The following is a 25,557-nucleotide window of genomic DNA, read 5'->3' on the forward strand; positions in this document are numbered from 1 at the left end:
TGGAAGACGTCAAGTCTTCCCTTCATTTAAGGGATTTGCGCCAAATGGCGGCTGGTACAATTATAGACAGTCAACCTTCGAGATTATTTACTAGCGGAGGTAACAATCTAGGAAAATAGAATAAATATGATAAATCGTTTACTTCAAAGGGTCCTAAGGTAAATGATGTTTGTAATTACTACAAAGAGAAAGAACATTAAAAGAACTAATGTCTTTTTAAAAAAAATCCATATAAATTTGGTTTTGATTTTATGGCTATTGTAGAAGATAATTCATCATCTATTAATAATATTAATTTAGTAGTGGATGAACACACTAATCAAGTTAATGCATAGATTATTAATTATGGAGCCTCGTATCATATTTGTCAAGGAAGAGAGTGGTTCGAATCTTTCAAACGAGTAGATGGTGGTAGTATTTATATGTCCAGTAGTGTAATCCCCGGAAAAACCCTTTAGTTTGGTTTCGTAGAAAAACTCGAGGTTCAAGAATTTTAACATCAGTTTGTGTGTCAAGAATTTTCTTTTAAAATATAAATTATTTGAAAGACTTTTAAATGATACTTGACAACTATTAAAAATAATTAATTCGGGGTTCAATTTTAAATAATTCGATGATTTGTGTAATCAAATTACAATTTGATTTTTAAAAATTCGTTTGTTTAAATTAGTTGAACATAATATATATATATATATATATATATATATATATATATATATATATATATATATATATATATATATATATATATATATATATATATATATATATAATGATGCTTAATTTTAAAAGTGTCCGGATTGCCAGGTCGAGAGCTGTGATTAATTTGAATATATATGTGAAAGTAATGGATATTTGGGTCGGATTCTAGTTTGACCTGCCCATAAATTTAAAACGGTTAAAAATAAAATTAAAAAAACTATAGATATGTTTCGAACATAACAAAATAAGTACAACTCTTTAACCAACTAGGCTAATAACATTTTATATTTTAAATTCAACACCAAATTTGATGAACGCGGAACATTTTTAACTAACTAATCTATATATATATATAATGATGCTTAATTTTAAAAGTGTTTGGATTGCTAGGTCGAGAGCTGTGGTTAATTTAGATATATATGTGAGAGTAAATGGATATTTGAGTCGGATTCTGGTTTGACCCGCCCATAAACTTAAAACAGTTAAAAATAAAATTAAAAATGTTATAGGTATGTTTCAAACTCGCAACTTAACGAAACAAGTAAACTCTTTAACCAACTAGGCTAATAACACTTTATATTTTCAAGTCAACACCAAATTTGATGAACGCGAGACATTTTTAACTAAATAATATATATATATATATATATAATGATGCTTAATTTTAAAAGTGTCTGGATTGTCAGGTCGAGAGCTGTGATTAATTTGGATATATATGTGAGAGTAAATGAATATTTGGATTCTGGTTTGACCTGCCAATAAACTTAAAACGGTTAAAAATAAATTTAAAAATACTATAGGTATGTTTCGAACTCGCAACCTAACAAAACAAGTACAACTATTTAACCAACTAGGCTAATAACACTTTATATTTTAAATTCAACACCAAATTTGATGAACGCGGGACATTTTTAACTAACTAATATATATATATATATATATATATATATATATATATATATATATATATATATAATGATGCTTAATTTTAAAAGTGTTAATTTTAATAATGCTATAGGTATGTTTTAAACTCGCAACCTAACAAAACAAGTACAACTCTTTAACCAACTGGGCTAATAACATTTTATATTTTTAATTCAATACCAAATTTGATAAACGCGGGACGTTGTAACAATATATTTTTATCCGTGTGCATCGCACATGGAACTTCTAGTTAATTTAAAAGATTAATTTTTTGAAATAGAGTCGCAAATTGATTTTTGAAAAATCAATAAAATTGACATACGTGTACAAACTTATTAACCAAAGTTTTTTTTTTTCAGTTCGTAGTTTGGTAATACTTGGGAAAAGGCTTTCGCGCTTTATTCTCTGTACCCGTTTTAAAAACGGTCTTTACTTATAAATTTGACTTTTGAAATCGGTTTGTATAATGTTTCATTTTACCGATTATTCTTTCGGTCCTAAGCATACATAAATTTTGTACAAACGTATTGATTAAAATTTTATTTGTTCGTTTTCTTTTCTTAATCTTAGGTTTTGTTTGATTTTAAAATGTAGTTTAAGGCTTATGTGATCCTAGGTTAGAATTTTTTTTTTTAAACTAACATAAAATTGAACCAAATTTTAAAAATCAATCATCAACAATAACATAGAGATTTTCCATTAGTTTTCTTAAACTCAAAATATAAATTTAATAAAAACACCATTAACACACACACAAAAAAAAAAAAAAAAAAGTCAAATACAAAAATACTTCACAACATGAACAACTCACTTCAATCAATTCTAAAATTCAAATAGACATAAGCTAACTAAATCTTAATCAATAAAATGCCTCATAAAATGCCCCAGTCTCTTGACATTTAGGAAAACTTTAAGTGAGGAATTATTTTCATAGGCTCTAGGTTGTCTTTAATCATTGTATTTCAAATTCTTCACTTTATGCACAATTTACAATCTCATCCATAGCTTGGCACTTACATGTTAATAATGGAAATAACTAAAATGTAAAGTGTAAATATTTTTTAAAAATAATGAAATTTAATTAGTAAAGACTTTCGGGACATTGTGGAACCTAACTTATTTAAAAACTCTTTCCCACGTGTAATTAAACGCCGAACCCATAAAAGCATCTCTTAAATTGACATTCATATGTCCAAGGTATTCCTTCTTTTATAAAAATTAGTATGCGAATCTCAAGTCGTAGGGTTTAATTAAACTAAAATCGAAAAACATTAAATAGGTATATGACGAATTCTCATTAAATATCAAAATCTCTCCCAGATTTTACGGGGTGATAAATTATGAAGTCGTTTACACATTATCGTTTTCTACTTTAAATTTTTGATCACGTTAAAACTAATTCTCCTCATAATTTCAAAAATCGAGCAAAATGCAAAATGTTAATGTTAACTATTAGTAAGCCCAAATTTACAAGATTGACGACATTTATTGTCGTGCACACATCCGACAATGACTAGTGCATCCGGGTCATCCAGCATTGATGAATGCATATGGTCCTAAATACATATTGATCATCCGACATCGAATAATGCATCTGGAATATCCAACATCGACGAATGAATCTGGGTCATCCCATAACGACAAATGCATCTAAGAGTGTTATATAAACTCATTTTAGAACCAAATTATTTTAATTAACCACATTAAAATCTCTATTTTTTACTGTCTACGCTCCTGTCATATTCCGTTATAAAAGTTAATAACAAGTTTTAACCAGATTTTATGTATGAGATAATAAATATGTTATATATATATATATATATATATATATATATATATATATATATATATATATATATATATATATATATATATATATATATATATATATTTATATTGTTTTATTATTACATTTTGTATTGACACGGTAGGTACGAAGCTCACTTCCACAATCCGTGGCTATCATTCCACAATATCGGCATTACAAATTTCTTTTAACAAAGAAAACATCACGCGTTTATATATATAAAATTATTTTATTTTTATCTATCGCATTTAAATATATTATATTATTAAAAATTAAATATTATATAATATTATTAAAATATTATTAAAAATTTAATATTATATAATATTATTATTATATTAATATATATAATTAATGTTTATAAATTAAATATTTTTAATATATTATATAATTTTTTCTCACAAATTCTATCAAGGCCATGACTACTTAATCATAATAAATTTTATAAGAAAATAAAATTATTTAGAATTTTAAAAATATTTATGTATTAAGAAATGCATCATAAAGCTTATTCAAAGTTGACTAAAATATCATAAAAAAAAATAATTGATTGATTTTTTTTTTCAGATTTGAATTATATAAATAATTAATTTGAAGTTATTTAAATAATTTTGTTTAATATAAATTATGAAAAGTTGTATTATTTGTAAAACCTCAAAGTATTAATATTTAATAAAAAAGGATTTAATTAGAAGAAAAAAAAATAATTAAGAAGATACATGTCATGATAGATAATAGTTAATTATTTAAATACTTTTACATAAGAATGCTTAAAACAAATAATAAATAGTTGACTATAATAAGTCATCTCAAATAATTCAAAGTTGACTAAAATATTATGTCTTGTTTTTTTGTTGTACAGAATTTATTTTCTAGAATAAAAATTATTCACATGTCTAATTTCAACTTAAGCCAGATTATTTACATGGTTTATTTTACATTATTTAAATAATCTTATTTTATAGTTTATAAAATGTTAAATTATTAATAAAAAATTTAAAAATGGTATAAACGGTCTAAACAAGAAAGCGAATAACCCGTTAAGATATTACGACCAAATAATTATTTTAAAGATTATATAAAGATATTTTAATGGATACATTAGGTATTTAATTTGATAATAAGATGGTAAGATAATAATAATAAAATTTAAAATTATTAATATTTTAAAGATTAAATAAAGATATTTAATGTCTTAGTTTTCTTAAGATTTTTCAGTAATTTCTCTATTAATTAATTAATAATGGTTGAATAAATAATAATAATAAAATATTAATAACTGTTTTCATTGGAATTAATGTTAAAACATATTTTATTTTACAGCTTTAACATTGTTCCATTCACCCTATTGATGATTTGTTTAGGGATTTTGATTTAATAGTTTATTTTGTAATTGAATAAATATTTAATTATGAAAGTAATAAATAAAAAATAAAGGAAAAAAGCTCGCTTAGACGTATGTACTTGTAAAACTAGCTCATTTAGACGTATGTACTAATAAAAGATCATTTAAACATATGTACTATCAAAAATTGGCTCATTTAGCCTCCTTTAATAACCATGGTTAACTTTTATTTTTAAATTTATATATTTATTAATTACATATTAATATATTTTCTCTCTCCTTCTTTTTCATTAATTAAATCAGGTAATTTATTTTATTCTTAATTTATTTTATTATTTTAATATTAATTTCTCTTTTATATGTTATTTTCCTTTTCTTTATTTGTTTTTATTTCTCATATTGTTTAAATTCTCATTTTTGAAAAATATTTAACAATTTATTTATAAATTTTATATTTTACTGGAATATTTTTTTTAATAATTTTTTCTTATTTAATTTAATATAAACAAAAATGAAATTAATGATTTTTTATTTAATTTTTATTCACTACTTATAGTAGTGCATTGTTTTATCTAATATTTGATTATTATTTTTTTGGGTTTATTCAATTTTTAATTCTTAATTAATTTATTTTTGTGTTGAAGAATTTTTATTGTTGAAAGGATTTTCATTGTTGAAATGATTTTCATTGTTGAAATGATTTTTATTGTTGAAATGATTTTCATTGTTATATTCAATCATTGTTGGGACCAAACAATTTTAAAATAATTAATAATCTATGTGAATATAAGAAAAACATATAAGAAAAAAAAATATAAAGTTAAAATAATTAATGATTAATACTCATATATATAAAATAAAATTAAAATAATCAATAATAAATGCTCATATAAAAATAATAAAAAAGATTTAAAAAAATAGAGAGTTCATTTATTAGTAATAAATGAAAAGGGATGAGAGAGAAAATATATTAATATTTAATTAATAAATATATAAATTTAAAAATAAAAGTTAACCATGGTTACTAAAAGAGGCTAAATGAGCCAATTTTTGATAATACATATGTTTAAATGATCTTTTATTAGTAGATACGTCTAAATGAGCTAGTTGTACAAGTACATACGTCTAAGTGAGCTTTTTTCCAAAAATAAAAATAGAAAGTAGACGATCGGTCTTTTCCTAGCGGATTCATTCATAGAGCGTGTTTGATCTTTGATTATTAAATTGCGTGTTTCATTTTCCGATGGAGATTTGACTTTTGACGATTCATCCCTCCATTCAATCTTCTCTTTATAATTCATCATCGTCTTTCTCAAGCTATCGAAAGAATACGATAGTTTGATTTGATTCCTCAGTTTTTTGTATTATCTCTTCAAATGCTTCATCGTAGTTTCAAACCGGCTAAATGGTGAATTCTCTATCTTCTAACTTTTTATAATATCTTATTGTAAGCTATATTTGTCTCCGTTTATCGCCTCAATCACCAGTTTTCAGGTTTAGGGTTTTGTTTAATTGATTTTGATTTTGTTTGATTGCAATCAATATGTTCTTACGGATTTGGAATTGGTTGCAGCAAGACGTCGTTGAAGCTAGCATCGGCTCGGTTAAAGCTGTTGAAGAACAGGAAAGACGTGCAAGTGAAGCAGTTGAAGAAAGAACTTGCTCAATTGTTGGAATCAGGGCAAGAGCAAACTGCTCGAATTCGGGTATTCTATATATTCTTCATGTTCTTAAGATTATTAATTATATATTGTTGGGTTGTGATTGCTTAATGAATTTGATATCAGGTTGAGAATGTAATTCATGAGGTTAAGTTGGTGGCAGCTTATGATCTTCTTGAGATATACTGTGAACTTATTGCTGCTCGGTTGCAAATCATTGAATCTCAGAAGTAAAATTCTTTATCATATTGATTCTTTCTTTATTTGTTTGTGTTGTTAACAGAGCATTTGTGGCATTTCGTACACAAATTTGTTAGCAGAAAGATGATTGTGTTTGTTTGGTTTTGATCAGAAACTGCCCCATTGACATGAAGGAAGCAATTACTAGTGTAATATTTGCATCACCTCGATGTTCAGATGTAACTGAACTTCAAGATATTCGTAAGCAATTCACTGCAAAGTATAGTAAAGAATTTGTTACTGCTGCTGTCGAGCTCCGGCCTGATTGTGGTGTTAGCCGTTTGGTAAGTTTAAAAGACAATTATCAATCTTTTCTTATATATATATATATATATAGATTCTGTAATAAACTCTTTTCTGATTCAGTTGGTTGAGAAATTGTCTGCAAATGCCACTGATGGACAAGCAAAGTTGAAGTTTCTGAAAGAAATTGCAGACGAACATGGTGTCAAGTGGGAACCTGTATTGCTCGACCCAAAACCTTCTCAAGATTTACTGGTAAGTTTAATTTCATCAAGATTTCACTTTTGAATATTTGATTGTGAAATCTTATTATACATGTTTTTTTCAATAGAAGGGTCCAACTTCATTTGTGAAGGCGGAGATTAAGACAGAGCCACCGCCACCTCCTACTCCTACTCCTCCAGTCCAGACTGCAACGCCGCCTACTTTTCAAAGTCATTACAGTATGAATGCAGGTAGTAATAATAATAATGCAAACGAGAGATTTAATCATGAACATGTGAAGACATCTTTCAAACATCCTTATTCTGTCCATGAAGAAGTCTTCTCGCCTAGTATGAAGAATCGGAACATGGAATTTGAGAATGCAGCTGCGGCAGCTATGGCTGCCGCCGAATCTGCTGACATAGCTTGTAGGGCTGCTAGAGAAGCGGCAGAGTTTGCCAGCCAAGGAAAGTTTTCCAGACAGCCTTCGACAGATTCACATAAATCTAGGTTAAGCGATTCCCAAAATGATGAAGATCGAAGGAGGGATGACAGAAACTCGGAGAATCTTTCTTTTCAACGCAGGAATTCCTTGTTGAAAAATGATAGCAGAATTCATAGGGGTCCTAGTCGTTCGGATTCTTTAAAGTCCAAGGCTTCTTCAATTGATGATAGATATCAGAATGATTTCCATAATGCAGAAAGATATTCACCAAAGAATTCTTTCTTTTCGGAGCAGAATTTAGAGAAACAGTCTTCTAGTTCACGATCCGAGAATTTTGACTATTACGATGAAGAAAGATTGACAAGGAAAATCTCTTTGAATAAGACATCTGCAGTTTTCGATGATTCAGGTTCAGATGTTGACTACGATTATGAGTTTGATGTGGAACGGAAAGACGATAGCCCAAAACCAGAAAGAACATCTTCCTCAAAGAGCTATCATGATGTTACGCCCCCAGAACGAACATATTCGTCAAAGAGCTATCATGACGTTACGCCCCCAGAACGATCATATTCCTCAAAGAGCTATCATGATGTTACGCCGCCAGTGACTTTTGATGATTCTGAAGGGGATGAAACAGATAACAATTCTAGATATAATCCTCCTACATCCATAAGAGTAGATTCTTCATCTGATAATGATGATGACAAGATTGAATTAGAAGAACCAACGAGTGAAAAAAGATTGAATTTTGAAAACTTAAGAGGTGGTTTCAAACATTACAAGTCTAGGATACCGCCTTACACATCTCCGACTGCAAAAATCGATAATGTGAAACCGTCAATCCAGAGAGATGATCCAGTAACTGCATCTGATTCTGATAGTGGCGAAGATTTTAATGCAGTAATATTACCCAAAAGAGAATCCAGCTTCAAGCAAGTCAACAAGACTCCTCCTCCGACGAGACTACAACCTAAAACAACATATTTTGACTCCGACGAAAGCGAAACGGAGGAACATCCGTCATCATCACAAGTTTCTGGCTCTGGCCAAAACAATCGAGTTGAGACTACTCCTCTTTTTTGGAGGACTAAAACAAGAATGGTGGAAGAAAGACCAACTGTAAATGATCCAAAACCTGTGCAGAAGCAGAAATTAATGTCGTTTCAGCATCGAACTGAAGTGGAACTGGAACCGCCAGAGCAACCTCCTTATAAGAAGGAACAATTGAGGATGTCATCCTCATCATCAGCAATGGAAACAAGATCGAGTGAGAATTCATTCAAGACAAGTACAAGTCATGTTCATCCAAACCTTCCTGATTACGACGAAATAGCTGCTCGGATGCAGGCCCTTCGAGTTAATCGTCGCTAAATCATTGATACAACTCATTTTTATGTATACATAATATACACGAGTATTACCTACAAAACCAAAATAATAATAATAATCTCATTTGGCATTCTTTGGCATGATATCCATTTATATTGAAGGATAAGAGAGCATTTTTGGGTGAAGGGTTTTCTAGATTAAATCTAAAAAAATATTTGTATATCATCAATCATTTTATCAATATTATCAATTTACTTCTATTTTATTTATTTTTATAAAATGATATTTTAATTATTTAGGTCTATGAATTTTCTTTTCTTTTAAAAATTAGATTCTCTTGTAAGAACACCTTGAACAATTTTGAAATAATAAAAAAAAAGAACCGGGAATATTTTGAATTTAATTAATAAAGGCAGATTGATCATTTCTGATATGTAAAAATAATAAAAAATAAATAAGGCCCCTGTAATATAATAGAAGTCCGTATAAGGTGCATATCTTTGTATAAAGGTCACCTTGGTTCGCACTTTTCAACCATTGTTTGTTTCCGTGATCTGGAGATAGAGCACATCTTCAACCTACAGAACATTCACGGCCGGCCTGATTCTCTTACTCCGGTAATCAATCAATATTCTTCTTCTTAATTGTATATGCACATCATTCAAATTGATCAAAACCGCATTTGAATCCGATCTGTATAATTTTGCAAATCGAAGTTGTTTGACGATGTGATGTGAGATTTCGGTGTTTAAGATCGATCCAGAGTTAGAGATCTCTAATCCATTTGATTGATAACATATCTTTGTTTTTTCCGCTTCAGATCTTGTTCACACCTAGTCTTACAGATCCATCATTGAGCTGTTATTATTTATGCTGTTATACACTAGACAGTTATTGTTTTGAGAGAAGCACTTCATTATGTTTAATTCCACTGTGGAAAATTGTTTGTTTTGGCCTTGCTTGATTAGATGATTATATTGATTGTGTTGCGATCTGATTGATTTTGTCATGAGATCTGTTCTAATATCATATGATAACATGATGTCATTAACATGATTTGGTCTAGAATCTAGATAGTGCATGTTACAAATATATTAATAATCTAGTTTGATCCGCACAATTGTTAAAATTTCTCATCCTACAATTTTATATTGTTGAGGTTTACAGACTGAGAGATGGGGCTGTCTTTCACCAAGCTCTTCAGTCGGCTGTTTGCCAAGAAGGAGATGCGCATATTGATGGTGGGTCTCGATGCTGCTGGTAAGACTACCATTCTCTACAAGCTGAAGTTGGGAGAAATAGTCACCACCATTCCTACCATTGGTGAGTTCACGTAATTTACATCATTTCAAGTCATAACATCACTAAAGCTGTTAAATATGTAAATTCTAATGATTAGACTTATTTTGGTTCCAGGATTCAATGTAGAGACTGTTGAGTACAAGAACATTAGCTTCACAGTCTGGGATGTTGGAGGCCAGGACAAGGTCCGTGTTCTTGAACATGAACCTCCAAATCACAATGTTTTTTTGCTTTCAAATTCTAATATCATCATGATCATGATATCCAGATCCGACCACTATGGAGACACTACTTCCAGAACACACAGGGACTTATCTTTGTGGTTGATAGTAATGATCGTGATCGTGTGGTTGAAGCAAGAGACGAGCTTCACAGAATGTTGAATGAGGTAAGAAAGATGGTCTTACTCTTAACTCATGTTTGATAAGCAAATTAACTAGACTTACTAATACAATGTCTTGATAATGCGCACAGGATGAATTGAGGGATGCTGTTCTGCTTGTGTTTGCTAACAAGCAAGATCTTCCTAATGCAATGAATGCTGCTGAGATAACTGATAAGCTTGGGCTTCACTCTCTCCGTCAGCGCCACTGGTAATTAAACCGGGCCTCCATCATTCCACAGGATGAATGCATGAAAGCATAAGGCTAGCTAGCTAGTTTGTTTTTCTGATCTCTTTTTGTGATATATGTTGTAGGTACATTCAGAGCACATGTGCCACATCTGGTGAGGGGCTGTATGAAGGACTTGACTGGCTTTCCAACAACATCGCAAGCAAGGTGAGTACATTAAAACAACATAATAATAGTAGTAATGGACTTATTTGAAAACACTGCTTAAAAATTGATTACATACATGGCTGATGCAGGCATAGAGAGTTTGATGATCTGAATTTTGCCAAGAAAGAGTTGGGATGTATGGAAAGTTTATTTTTTACAATGTTTTGGTTCAATCTCATTAATCTTCTTCTTCTGTTAACTTCATCATATGAGACTTTTTTGTTTTGTTTTTCACATTTATATGGTAGACTTTGCAGTTGTTATCTGATTCTGTTAGTATGGAGTTCTAATATGTGGAGATTATTACCTTTTGTTCTTTTACAGTTCTGCTGGGTCATTTTTCTTCTTTTTATACGTACAATTGTTTTTAGCTGCGAATTGTTTTCTGTAAGGGAGATACAGTTTGGGGGCTTCGAAGTTTTTGCTGCTCGTTTTCTTGTCATTTTTTTTACATTCTTTGCTTTGGAGGAGCCAGTGGCTCCCCAAATAGGACCAGATATTTTGGTCTAACTCTTTCAATAAAATGTTTTTATAAGAAAAAAATGAATTTGTAATCTATTATTGTATTTTTATATACATATTAATTTGCACTTTAGTTTATGGATTGGAATCATATGATGGTATTATATATCATCAATATTTCAAGTTTTTATTTATTTATTATATTAAGAAGCTAACACCATAACCTCATTTGGAGTTAAAGTATAAATTTTAAAGTAGGAGTAAAAGTGTGGAATCAACCTAGGTAAAAATAAAATATTACATATAACTATATAACTGAAATAATATAAACAAAATATTATTTATCTATAAATATTTTAAATAAAATTAATATTAATCAATTTTAATTAATTTAAGATTAATATTATTTAAATTTAATTAATTTAAAATTTAATTTGTAAAAATTAAATTTAATCTAAAACTTTAATATTAATATATATTTTAAAATTCAATCAAATATCTAAAATAAATAAAAATTAATTAATGAGTTTGAAAAATAATTAAAAAATATATAAATTTCTTCTTAGTAAGAGTTAAGTCAATTACATCGTTCATCTGTATAGTTACAAATATACGGTAAATCGATCCATAAATTTTACTTAAAGTTGTGTCATACATTAAAATAATGTTAAATGTGCTTTACAATATTATATTTACCCTCGCTTCGGCAAACCAACCACAAAATCTCAATTGACATTTCATCTCGTGACATCACATATTTTCACACACCTTTTATCCCATGTCAAACAAACCACCAATCTCTCAATCGACCATATTTTTATGACTCGCACTTTTTAATATGTTTATTTATCCCTCGGCAAAACACTCACTAATCTTATTGAGACTTCTTGTGACTCACATTTTTTCATATGACTCTTTATCTCGTCAATAAATCACCCATCAATCTTACTCGACATCTTACCCCACTTCAATAAATCAACAACCATTCTTAATCGACAACCTCGATCAATCAACATCTAATTCATATACTCGATCAATCAACATCTGATTCATATAATTTTAACCACTAATATGTAATTTGTTAAAGATGTTTTATATTTACTCTCACTTCGGCAAACCACCCACTAAATCTCAATTAAATCTAATCTCATGACCTCACACACTTTCACACACTTATCCCTCGTCAAACCAACATCAATCCTTATCTTGTGACTCACACGTTTTTATACGACTCTTTTATCCCATCGGTAAACCATATATCAATCTTAGTCGATCTATTGTGACTCACACTTTTTATATGTTTATTTATCTCTCGACCGACAAACCACCCGATCGAATTTATCTCTTGATTAACAAATAATTCATATACTCGGTCAATCAACATCTCATTTATATAATTTTAACGACTAATATCTGATTTGTTAAAGACCTTTTATATTTACCTTAACTTTGGCAAACCACCCACTAAATCTCAATCTCATCTCATCTCATCTCATCTCATCTCACGAGGAAAACCACCCACACTACATCATCATCTCAATCTCATCTCATCTCATGACCTCACACACTTTCACACACCACTTATCGCTCCTCAAACCAACCATCAATCATCATCTTGTGACTCACACATTTTCATATGCATTTTTTATCCCATCGACAAACCACCTACCAATCTTAGTCGATCTCTTGTGACTCACATTTTTTTATATATCTTTTATCCCTCGGCCGACAAACCACCCGATCGAATCTCATTCCTAATCTCCCACACCTCGGTCAAACCAACCACCAATCTTCATCTTATTACTACACTTTTTCATATGTCTCTTTATCCCTCGACTGATAAACCACCTGATCGAATCTCATCTCCTGATCTCATACACCTCGTCAAACCAACAATCAATCCTCATCTTGTGACTCACACTTTTTTATATGTCTCTTTATTCCTCGACCGACAAACAATCCTCATCTCTTGACCTAGTCAAACCAACTATCAATCCTCATCTTGTGACTCACCTCTTATCCACTATTAAAAAAGTGTGACACCATCTCTCAAATATTTATAATACTCGTTTTTAAATTCACATTTGTTGGGATTCGAACTCTGATCTTAACTATGAAATGTGAACACTTTAATCACTAGACTACTTGAGATTGTTAAAATAATTTTAGAATTTTATGTATGCATATATATTTTGTATTTAATATTTATTATCTATTAATTAATATTTATGTTCACTAACAAATTATTTATACTCATAAAAGCAAATATTATATATGATAAAAGATAAAATATATTTATTTAAAATTAGTGATGAAAAATAATATAATATATATAAAATAATTGCTTTTATAATATTTTTGTTTATATATATATATATATTTTACAGTGGTATTATATATATATATTTATATATAAATATGTAGTTGAGCACAACAAATATCGGTTGCAAGATATCTACTTCTACTGTTGAAGTTGCAATGGATGTTTGCTTCTTGCTGTACCAGGAAACGAGTCGGTCACCTAGGAACATGCAAGTTCCGCTGATACTCTTTCTGTCCACTTTACATCCTACATAGTCTGCATCAAAATAGCTTATTAAATTGAAACTGGAATCCTTCGAATACCACAATCCCACGTTTGGGTCCACGGTTAATTTGTCCCTTGGGAATCCATACTTGTCTTACTTTGATAGTTCTCCTAGTGCTTGTCTTAATAATTTTATATGCATTAGGCTTGACATCTCCCTGTCTATCTCTAGACGAGTCATCATGTTTTAAAAAGAAGTTTTAAGAGTGCCTTTTTGGACGTTTCTCATGTACATGTTTAGCCGACCGTCTGACATTTCCTTCTCTTAGGACTAAGCCACCGTGACTAGTTAGTTGGCTCAACGTATTTCAGTTCCTTTTTAATTCCCGACTCATTTGTATCATGACTTTCTTCATTGTTGGTTGATGTACCATTGAAAAAGATTATTAAAGGAAACTTGCCTTTATTGGGTTTCAACTCTTTGCATGACTTATCTAGGTTGCTGTTGTCATAGCCTAGACCGAACTTGTAGTTGGCAGGTCTCTGATGACTTGTCATCTGGCTCACAGCATCTCCAGATCTTGTCCGTACAACAATCACATACTTGGTTCTTTCGTTTTCCTTAGTTAACAATTTAACTGTCTCCTTGAGCTTCTCATTCTTAGAGGATAGTTCAACTGTTCTATCAGTTTAGTTATCTGGTTGAGTTGATACAAGATTAGTCAGATTCTTGTACTCAATGACCATGTCATTGAGTGCAATAATTAGATCTTCTCGGGTGAACTCCTCAGAAGCAAAGTCAAATACCTCTTCGTCATTTGCCATAAGGCATTTGACTTCTTCATCGTCATTGTCTAAATCGCTTTAAGCCTACTTGCTTCCATCATCATCAGCTATCAAGGATTTTTGGATCTCCTTATTGTGCTTGGATGGTTTATAATCCTCCCTTGGTTTTTGATCTGTCGGCTTTCTATCATCTCTTCTTGGCTTCCGACACTCGGACTTTTAATGACCTAATGCATCACAGTTAAAACAACGAATGTTAGCTTTATTACCGTTTGAGTAGTTATAGTTGTAGGAATTATTGGGTGGATTCTTCTTCATGAAATTTTCGAAATTCTTGGCAAGCATAGTCATTGCGTCATCACTGAACTATTCAGCTGACTTGACAGGTACTGGAGATGCCGGTTCCACAAAGGACACCAGAGCTCTGGTCGTTGGTAAAGTTGAAGGCTCATCTTCATTTCTTGAGTTCATCTCGAACTCATAGGCTATTAGATTTTCAAAGACGTCATGCAGCCGTATCTTATGAAGACGTCTTAATTCTCTCATCACCATAGTTTTGACATCCCAAGCGCTAGGAAAAGCTCTTAGCGCTTTGACGATTGTCTATTTGTTGTTGTAGGTCTTTCCCAGAAGTGAGAGTTCATTCACAATTCTTGTGAAACGATCACTAAATTCTTTCATGGTTTCTCCGGGGCGCATATTAACATTTCCAAATTTTTGAGTTGCCACCATTGTTTTGTTTTCCTTAGTTCGCTCGTTTCCTTCGTGGAGATGGATGATTGTCTCCCATACTTCTTTTTGTAGTAAAACATGCTATGATTTTTGCAAACATGTTTCTGTCCAAGGTATTGTAGATGACGTTTCTGGTTAGGTTGTCAAGATTATTCCTTCTTTTGTACTCATTTGTCCACTCACTTCTTTCCTTGTCAATATTTATTGGACCATCAGAGATAACATACATCATGTCATCGTCTATTATAGCTAGATGCACTTGCATTCGTAGCTTCCAGTCAATGAAATCTTCACTTTCGAGTATTGGAGCCTTGTTGTCGGTAGACATGCTGATGTCTGGTTGCTTGAGAGTAGAAATAACTTGTGTTGATACCACTTGAAGCAACAAAAGGTCGGTTTAGAGGATAATAAGGAAGAAAAGACACAACACAAGATTTATGGATGTTCGAAGTAAAACTCCTACGTCACCCCTTCTTCTCAGACTTTGAGAAGGATATCCACTAGAAGATTGAATACAACGCTCGTCTACAACCCAGTCGAATAACCAGGACCTAGTTGTTGCCTACTTTCGAACTCCTAGCACACACTCTTGTTGAACAGAAACGGATTCTGTCAACTTACAATGCTCACCACTCACACAAAATATGTAGTATTGCAATACATACTTGGAAATTTAACACACTTAAAATGCTTAGTGAAACTTGAAAATATTGCTCAGAAGATGTGTATTACAGCCGATTGAAGTTCGAGAAAAAGTTGTTCGAAAAGGTGATTGATCCGGTTGAGCTTTGTTCTCTTAAATAGGCATGTGTTAACAGATATGTTTTGCTTCTTCAACGGATACATTTTGCTTGATAGGACATCTTTCTTGATCTTGATTGGTTGAGATTCAGAAAAGTACATTGGATAAGATATCTTTTGATCTTGTTTGTACTTTGATTATAATAAGTCAAGATGGCATTAATTGAATTATGATTTCTTAGGAGCATACAACAAGGATAATTTGTCTTTTGGTGCTTTTGACAGTCTGAACTGTGTTAGCAGACAACTGCTATCAAAAGGTTTTTCTCAGACTTGCACCAAAATGGAAATAAAATTCTGATGTAGCGTAAAGCTGATTTCTTCCGCTAAACAATGAAGATAATACCAGACGCGCTTCATGAAATGCTGAAATATAGAATGTCATATTCGCTTGTAGAGAGCTGATATTTGGAAAATCGGACGCGCACTTTCTGAAATGCTGATATCTGAAATGCTGATATTTGGAAAGCTGGGTCCAAATGCCAATGTCTTCTAAAAGTCGATCTTGCGAATGCCGAACTTATAAATGCCGAATTTCTGAAAAGCGATATTTTAAATGCCGAACTTCCAAAAGCCGAACTTCTGAAAATCGATTTTTTCCGAAAGCCAAACTTTCGAAAACCGAACTTCCAAAAGATGATATTTTTCGAAAGCCAATATTTTTCGAAAGTCGTACCTCCCGAAAGTCGAACTTCCGAAATGCTGATATCTTCAAAAGCCGATCTTGGTTTATTCTACACATTACTATTTTGCCATAATTAGTTTTTTATTTTAAATAGTTAATTAATACTACTACTTAATTAACTATTTTTATTTATCAGATGTTTGATAAAAAAAAATTATATATGTTTTGTCTTTTGATTTGGTTTGAAAAGGATATGTTTTTGGCGTAAAATTTTGTTCTCTTAATTTTTCATTATTTATAACATTTTCTATATAGTCGTTCATCCATTTGGGTGAATTCTTATGTCTATTACTTTTTCTTATTGTTTGTATTTCCTCATTTTGAGTTTCTTGATTATCATTTTATTTTGAGTTTCTTGATTATCATTTTCTTGATTTTGGATAGGTGAGTTGGATTCTCGATATATGTTGTTTTCTGCATTTAATTTTAGCTCAAGATTTTGATCAAATGTCTTTTGAGTTTCAGTACAAGTTTTAGGTAATTCTACCTCTTATATTTGAGTTTTTCTTCGTAAGTTTTGAAGTTATTTTCCGTGTTCATTATATGAATTTCTTCATAATGATCTACATTTAGATCATTTATTTCAAATTCTGTGTTTTGATTTTTGAAAACCATTATGTGTTAAAAAAATCTAACATCTCTAAAAACTATAATTTTTTTTTTTTTATTTCAAATGATGTGTATCCTTTTTGGTTAGATGGGTATCCTAATAATATGCATTTCTTTCCTTTATGGTGAAATTTTGATTTATTAAGAAGAAGATTAGCATAGTAGCATAGAGACCCAAATACTTTTAGGTTATTGTAATTAGGTTTATATTTGTTAAGCATGTAAAATGGTGTGTTGCAGATTAATAACTTTGTAGGTGTCCTATTTTTTAGGTAAATGGTTGTTAGTAGTGCAAAAGGCCAGAATTTTCTTGGCATTGCAGCATATATCATTAAACTTCTAGAAACTTCAGCTAAATGTCTATGTTTTCTTTCAACTATACTATTTTGTTGAGGTGTGTAGGTGCAGATTTTTGATGTACAACTCCTAATTAATGAAACAAATTAGAGCATGTTTTATTTACAAATTTAGAGCCATTATCAAAGTTAATACATTTAACCTCTTTTCCATAATGTTTTCTTATTAAATTGATAAGTGATTTTAGTTGAAAATGAACCATTGTTTTATATTGCATCATGTATGTCCATGTACATTTACTATGGTCATCCACGATAGTTAACATGAATGATGTGTTAGTTATGTAAGATTCTTTATATGGTCGCCATAAATCAACATGTATAAGTTAAAAAACAATTTTAGCTCTACTTAAGCTAATTTGAAATGGTATCCTTTGCATTTTTGCTAATAGGAAAGACTCAAAATGGTTTAGTTTTTGTTTTATATTTAGAAAGATCATTTTAATAACAGATTTAGGTGGATGACCTAATTTTGCATGTAACATATCAAATTCAAATTTACTCATATGAGTTTTCATACAATCATCAATACAGACATTGTTTATCTCAACACGAGAGATATTATTTGAAGTACAAGAATCTCTCAACTTGCAGTTTTCAGTAAGTAAGTAGTTAAAAGCATGAAATTTTGATTGGTGCAATAGTTAAAGGTTATTAAATCCTCTTCTGGTTGCTAGAATTCTCATGTGTTTACAGTCCTGCAATAAACATTTGTCTTCATGAAATATACATGTAATTTTGTTATCTTTTAGTAACTTAGCTACTAATAACAAATTATGTTTAAACTCTAGAGCAAATAACACATTTTTAAAATAATGTCAGAGTTTAATAAAACAGTTCATGTTTCATGAATAATTTTGATAGAGTTGTCTGGTATGTATAATTTCATAGGATTGTAGATTTTATTTAAAAATGCATCATCAATGCTTTATTATAACATATATGACTATTTGTACTAGAATCCACAATCCATATTTTTTTATTTTCATTGTTGTTTAATTGATTCAAAGTCATACTACACAATTTATTATTTGAATTAGAAGTTTTTCACATACCACTACAAAAAAACGTTCAATTAACGACGATTAATTACCGACGTATAAATAACGTCGGACATATGCGACATATTGCGACGGTTTAATCCACGATTAACATTTACCGTCGCAAATATAAATAACTGAAGAAAACTTCGTTGCAATAAATAAATATATTTATCCCTAGTCAATTATTGCCACTAAACTAAAACGTAAATTTCCGTGGTAAAATCCATAAATTAATTCATACTATATTTTGTATGAAATTTTTGATGAAAAATATATAGCGTCGAATTTATATAATTAATCAAAAAAATCGTAAAAAATATTTAGCATGGAAAATACGTCACAAATTTTCGACGTTATGTTCCACGTTTCCTTCGTCATGACTTCTATAACCGTAGAAAATTTCGTAGAAAATTTTCTCTGAATATAAAATGAAATCTCACTTAAATAATAAAATATAATTATTTTTAAATATTTTCTTATATAGTCTAATTAATTTAATAAATTATGTATATAAAATTAATTTATAAATAAATTAGTAAAAGATTTAATATTATCATCAACATAATCCGTGGATAATATCTAATATAATTATAAATTAAATATATAACTAATTAGATTATTTATATATATAAATAAAATAAAATTTTACTTAAATAGTAAAACAAATTAAATTTATATATATATATATAGTTAACTCTAATTAATTTAATAGATATGTATAAAAATTAATTTATAAATAATATAAATTAAAATAATATGTTAATATCGGATAATATTTAATATAGAAAATTAATTTATAAATAAAATAAAATAATATATTGAATATTGTGTTGCAAAGCACGTGGATAAAATTGAGTGTTGAAAAATCCGTAGATAATATCTATAGATAATATGTGCCATCGAAAAATCCGTAGATAATATGGGCCGTCAAAAAATCCGTAGATAATATCTATAAATAGTAGATAATATGGCCTCGAAAAATTAGTAGATAATATGGCAGTCAAAAAATCCGTAAATAATATCTATAGATAATATGGGCGTCAAAATATTTTTATATACTATACTCGTCGAAAAATATGTAGAAATCCTGAATAATATTCTCATGTTTCTTAACTTTCATTCGCGCCTTATTTTATCCCGTGATTTCTTAACATAATTAATAAGATAGTCATATAAATTTATTGATTGTAAGTTAAGATCATGTACTTGTATCTGTAACGGCTAATGCTTAAAACATTTTGAGGTCAATTCTTTTGAAAATTCTTTTGTAAAGCTTCTTATAAGTTGAATTACGTTTTTCTTTTGTTATTTATTCAGTTGGAGGAGAATTAAAAACTAGGAGATGCTGATGCAGAATGTGAGAAGGAAGAAGATGAGAAATCAATCACACCTCACAAGTTCTGCAAGAATCTAACGACTTCTAATACTTGCTCTCATGGTGGTTTTTTCGTCCCTCGTCGTGCTATAGAAGACTGTTTCCCTCCCTTGGTAATCTTAGTTTATATTTAGAATATTAAATTAAGGACCATTGCTAGCATAATGACAGTAGTGTTTTCATCAGTTACCTAATTTATCTGTATCTTAGGAGATCATTAGTGCATGAATAAGTACAAGGGCACATCACAACTTTTAATAAGCTTTTCAAAATTTTAGTTTATCGTAGATCTTCTGGCATAGACTAACTTAATAGTTGGGTTCTCAATTGTTCATAGTCTTCTTTACTTTAATTTCACCTTTTTACGAGATATAATTTATAGAAGTTTGATAACTGGTGAGACAATAATTTAATGCAATTAACCTAGATAAAGACTTAATATTGACATGCTGTGTATGATTGCTCGTTACACTCTTTAACTTTTCTTATTTATAATTACATTCTATTCTATGTAGTTTTCTAATGACTATAATATTGTCTTATGTTTTTATCATTTAGGAAATTGCTAACCAACTTTGTGTGGACAGTGAGTTAATATTCTAAAAAATGATCTCAAACATATAGAATGTAGTTTCATCCCATAATAATCATTGTTTTAACATTGATTTATTATTTTTGCAGGTAACATTTGATGAAAACTCGTAGTTCATGATAGCCACGTTAAGGTGCATTCTTGTGTTGTTTGTATGATCATGTTAAAAATTACTTCTGAAATTAAATATCTTGTTTTTCTCTTTGTTGGTTTATTCTTATCCACATGTTTACAGTAATAGGGCAGGCAGATTAGAACAATCATTTTTCTACTAGATGAGTTTGACTTGTTTACACTATACATGTGATATTAATATTCTTATATTATGATTTCTAATATTTCACATGTTAATATTTTTTATCCTTTTAGGGTAAACAAAAGTTGCAATTTATATCTTCACAAGTTGTAGTTATCGGTCTAAGTTGTCTTAATTTTGTTTTGTTTTGTTTTGCAAGTAAGGTGGGACAACATGGAAATATTGTTGCCTTGAGTTTAGTTCTTTCGTTGTTGATATGTGCTTGACTTATTACAAAATATGTTTTAGTTTTAATGACTTTGGGTTTACAGTTTAAGTTTAATTTGAATATATTTTGTGATAATGAATTATTGATAATAAATGGTTAATGATTAATTATGTTATGTTGTTTTATTTTATATTTAAATTTACTCTAATTTATTCATGATTAATATAAAAAAAAAATTGGTAAAAAATTTAAATTATAAAATATTTTAAAATAAAATATGTGCTAAAAAATAATAAAAAAAATTAATTTGTAGAAAATTTTGTCAAAATTTTCGTCAGAAAAAACATCGTAAAGACTGTCACCAATATTACCGACTAAACAAAATGGAATGGAAAAAAATGTCAAAAATGTAATCAGAAATATTGTCGCAAAAGTATATATTAGAAAAAGCATCGCAAAAACTTTCTGACTAAATATATATCTGTCGAAGTATTAGTGACACACATATTTACAAAATAATTGTTTATAGGAAAAAAACGTCGCAAATTATATATTCGTCAAAAATTTCGTCGATAAATTTCGTCGCAAATCCACTATTTTCTTGTAGTGCCTGAAGAGTACGAGTTATTCTTCTTCAAGGTTTTTCAATAATATTTGAATAGGTTGAATTCTTTAATTGATCGATTGTTTTCATCTTGATCCATAGGAGCATTCACAACTGCATGTACGTGACTTTGTCCAGCATTTCTCCTTTTATCCTTCGGTTGTTTCCACCGTTCAGGGTAGCCGACCAATTTAAAACAACTATCATTGAAGTGACCTTTCATGTTACAATGAGTACATACTGCATTCTTTTTCTTATCCATAGCAATCTGCTTAGAATAGTTAACACTAAATGATTTTTGAGTAGATTCTGTTAGTTCGGTATTCATAGCAGAATGTGAATTTTGATAAAGAAGGTTCAATGCTCTCTTTTTCTCAATGTTCAAAATCATAGTAAAAACCTTATGCACTATTGGGAAAGGATCAGTGTTAAGGATCTCATCCTTAACGTTTTCATAAGCCTCATTCATTCCAAGCAAAAACTGAAGTAATTTTGCGTTCTCATCGATGCAGATAAATTTCCTAATCGCTCGACAGCCATAACAGTTCACCACATCACTTCCATCACATTCACATTTTGGAAGTGGACTTAATCTAGTCATGTCCTTCCAATATAGCATAATTTTAGAGTAATATTCCTCAGTAGAAAGATTACATTGTTGTATGGTGGAAATGTCACGAGCTAAGCCATATTGCGTCGGTCCATTATTTCCTTCATAGTGTGCTTTAACTTATTGTCACATGTCATGTGTAGTCACGGTTCCTTCAAAATTTGCCTTAATTTATTTTGAAATTGTGTTTAGAATCCAGGAGCGAACCATGGCGTCAACCACCATCCATTGTGTGTCTCCATCTTCATCTTCTGGTTTGGCACAAGTTCCAGCTCAAAAACCTAGTTTGACATTAACTTGTAGAGACAACTTTATGCTCTTAATCCAAGAGAAATAGTTTGTTCTAGTCAATATGATGGAGCTGAGGATAGTATTTGGATTATCTGCTCCATGAAGGTTTAATGGATCAACGTTGTACTTTTTCTTTATTGGTGCGATTTTGTTTGCACTTTCATTCGCGACCAGTGATTCGATGTTTGAGCTTGCCATTAGAGTTAAGTGAATAATACATGGTTGCTCTGATACCATGAACGACGAAGAGATCTACTCTTCGTTAATGATCGGAGCGCGGAATGGAAATACGATTGAAAAGAATAGAAAAGTAGAGAATGAAGACAGTTATCAATTTAGAAAAGAACTCAAATCTTATCAGGGCATTTTGCAATTGATATATAGAACAAATATACAAACAAGTCCCTAACCTTTTTATCTTATTATACATTTTGTCTAAACTATAAAATTCACAATTTATTTTCCTAATAACTAAAATGATTAATTTTATTTTATTCTTATTTTCTTATAATGTGGTTAACCCACCGAATCAAGTATTCATTTACTCACATATATATCCAAATTAATCATAACTCTCAACTCGATAAAACAAACCAATTCAAAATATATATATGATTATAAATGTGCTAGTTTAGAGTTATTTAGGTTAAGAATATCATATTTATTTATGAATTTGGATAGAGTTTAAATATACTAGTATATCGAGAATCTTTTATTTATGAATAATTTTTTTTTATAAAATATATCATATTTATCAAACAATTATTTAAATATATATATAATTAAATTCAAATGAGAATTACATATATAATATAAGATAACATAAAAAATTAAAATAAACAATTGATGATTTAGATGTCAAATTATATAGATAATTTACAAAAATAAAACTCTCAACAATCATGCAATTTAAAAGTTTTTTAAAGACAAACTCATATAAGTTTCATACAAATAAATTAATATTGAAAAAAATTCTACAAATTATTCTGAGCGACAATTAAAATTAGTTTTAACCGATTGTTGATAAACAACGTCAAAAATAAAAAAGGTGATGTCAAATATATACATCGAAATATTGAGAAATCCTTATAAGGATGATACTACATAAGATCACCTCCAATCCACCTCCAAACTCAAGTGCATTTTGAGTTTTTCTACAAATTCTCTCTCCTCCAAACCCAAATTTGCAGGGACACTATTCACATACTCAAAAGTTTTCCAAACTTTTATTTCAGTCATTTTAGTTTGTTTTTAATTAATTTGCATAACTTATTTATATTTTTTATTTGTTTACATATTTTATTTATTTATATTTTAATTTATTTATATTTTAATTTATTTATATTTTACTTTATCTATATATTTAATTCATGATAATTTTAATTTGTTTATATGATTAACTTATATTTTAATTTATTTATATTTATATTTTAATTTTATGTGTGGAAAGTATGGTTTAATAAGGTTTGTTTTGTTGTATTTTTTTTGTTTGTGAAATGTAATAATAATGTTTAATTTGTTTTATGCAGTTGTATAAATAATTGATTTATAATTAGAATTTAAAAGTAATTAATAAGTTGTTGTAAAGTTATGGGTTCAATTTGTAATTTTAGATAAATATATAGATAATATTGAAAAAATTAACAATTATTATAAAAAGGAATATTCTAAAAATATTCTTTTGAGTTTGAATTTGGGTTTTTGGGTTGAAGATGAATTATTGTTTGGGTAGAATGTCAATTTTACACATCAAGTTGTAGGAAGGTGTCAAATTTACTTATTAAGTATCAAAATTCTATTTATATGTATGAACTTGTCAAAAAATGTCAAATATGTTTAAAATAACAGAAATATTAAATGGCGTAAAAAATTTGGGCACATTTAATATTCACCTATTTTACTTTTAATTATTTTTTCATTCAAATAAAACTTATTTATACTTTCTCTCTCATCCCTCCACAACTCTCCATTTTTTTTAACTTTTCTCTCTTTGATTAACCCAAGTTTTTTCGGATTTTTACCTTCTTCTAACCTCCAAGTGCTCCCTAACTGAACTTTAAACAGTTTGGTGGAAGTTTTTATTGGCCGATTCCTAAATCATAGACGTTGTGACCAAAATTTTCATTAGTCGAACCCTAAATTATTGTCGTCATTAGCAGACAATGCCTAATCAAGGTAAAATCTCCCTTAACCGACTTGTTTTAATTTTAGTTTTCATAATAATCACTCTATTAAACTTTATCAGCTCCCAGACGTAACCCCCAAATCCAAATCTTTCTCAGCTACACTATCATCGTCATTGGTTGAAATATTCATTGATCGAATCCTAAATTGTCAATGTTGTGGTAAAGTCTTTGTTGGTCGAATCCTAAATTGTCAGCGCTGTGGCGAAGTCTTAATAACTCGTTACTTTTTAGAACAATTTTTATAATTAATCAATTAAATATTATTATTAATAATAAAATTACTCATAGATGGAGAAATGAAGAGAGAAATATTTAAAGAAAATGGTAAGTTGTGAAGGTAAAGAGAGAGAAAATAAATAAGAAAAGATTTTAATGTTTTGTTTGAATAAAAAATAATTAAAGTAATGTCAATTCAAAAAAACAAAAAATATGTGGATATTACATGTTGCA

General features: G+C 29.3%; 2 protein-coding genes across 2 annotated transcripts; both read left to right on the plus strand.

The window, feature by feature from the left end:
• Positions 1-5,990: 5,990 nt before the first annotated feature.
• LOC124937472 lies at positions 5,991-9,033 on the plus strand. The gene is made up of 6 exons (XM_047477741.1): positions 5,991-6,186; positions 6,352-6,484; positions 6,566-6,669; positions 6,792-6,963; positions 7,046-7,177; positions 7,254-9,033. Exons 1-6 carry the CDS (start codon positions 6,155-6,157, stop codon positions 8,943-8,945), a joined length of 2,265 nt encoding a protein of 754 aa, XP_047333697.1. The 5' UTR covers positions 5,991-6,154; the 3' UTR covers positions 8,946-9,033.
• Positions 9,034-9,362: 329 nt separating this feature from the next.
• LOC124940135 (ADP-ribosylation factor) lies at positions 9,363-11,307 on the plus strand. Its single transcript, XM_047480619.1, has 7 exons — positions 9,363-9,520; positions 10,071-10,226; positions 10,320-10,390; positions 10,474-10,593; positions 10,680-10,798; positions 10,903-10,984; positions 11,074-11,307. The coding sequence occupies exons 2-7, from the start codon at positions 10,079-10,081 to the stop codon at positions 11,077-11,079; spliced, it is 546 nt and encodes a 181-aa protein (XP_047336575.1). The 5' UTR covers positions 9,363-9,520; positions 10,071-10,078; the 3' UTR covers positions 11,080-11,307.
• The last annotated feature ends 14,250 nt before the right edge of the window (positions 11,308-25,557 follow it).

Source organism: Impatiens glandulifera, chromosome 5, assembly GCF_907164915.1.
Source record: "Impatiens glandulifera chromosome 5, dImpGla2.1, whole genome shotgun sequence".
NCBI classification, from domain to species: Eukaryota; Viridiplantae; Streptophyta; class Magnoliopsida; order Ericales; family Balsaminaceae; genus Impatiens; species Impatiens glandulifera.

Coding starts and splice junctions, on each gene's coding strand:
- LOC124937472 (XM_047477741.1), top strand. CDS start 6,155: ATGCTTCATCGTAGTTTCAAACCGGCTAAATG. Junction 6,670..6,791: donor CAAATCATTGAATCTCAGAA/GTAAAATTCTTT, acceptor GGTTTTGATCAG/AAACTGCCCCATTGACATGA. Junction 7,178..7,253: donor AACCTTCTCAAGATTTACTG/GTAAGTTTAATT, acceptor TTTTTTCAATAG/AAGGGTCCAACTTCATTTGT.
- LOC124940135 (XM_047480619.1), top strand. CDS start 10,079: ATGGGGCTGTCTTTCACCAAGCTCTTCAGTCGGCTGTTTGCCAAGAAG. Junction 10,227..10,319: donor CACCACCATTCCTACCATTG/GTGAGTTCACGT, acceptor TTTTGGTTCCAG/GATTCAATGTAGAGACTGTT. Junction 10,799..10,902: donor TCTCTCCGTCAGCGCCACTG/GTAATTAAACCG, acceptor TATATGTTGTAG/GTACATTCAGAGCACATGTG.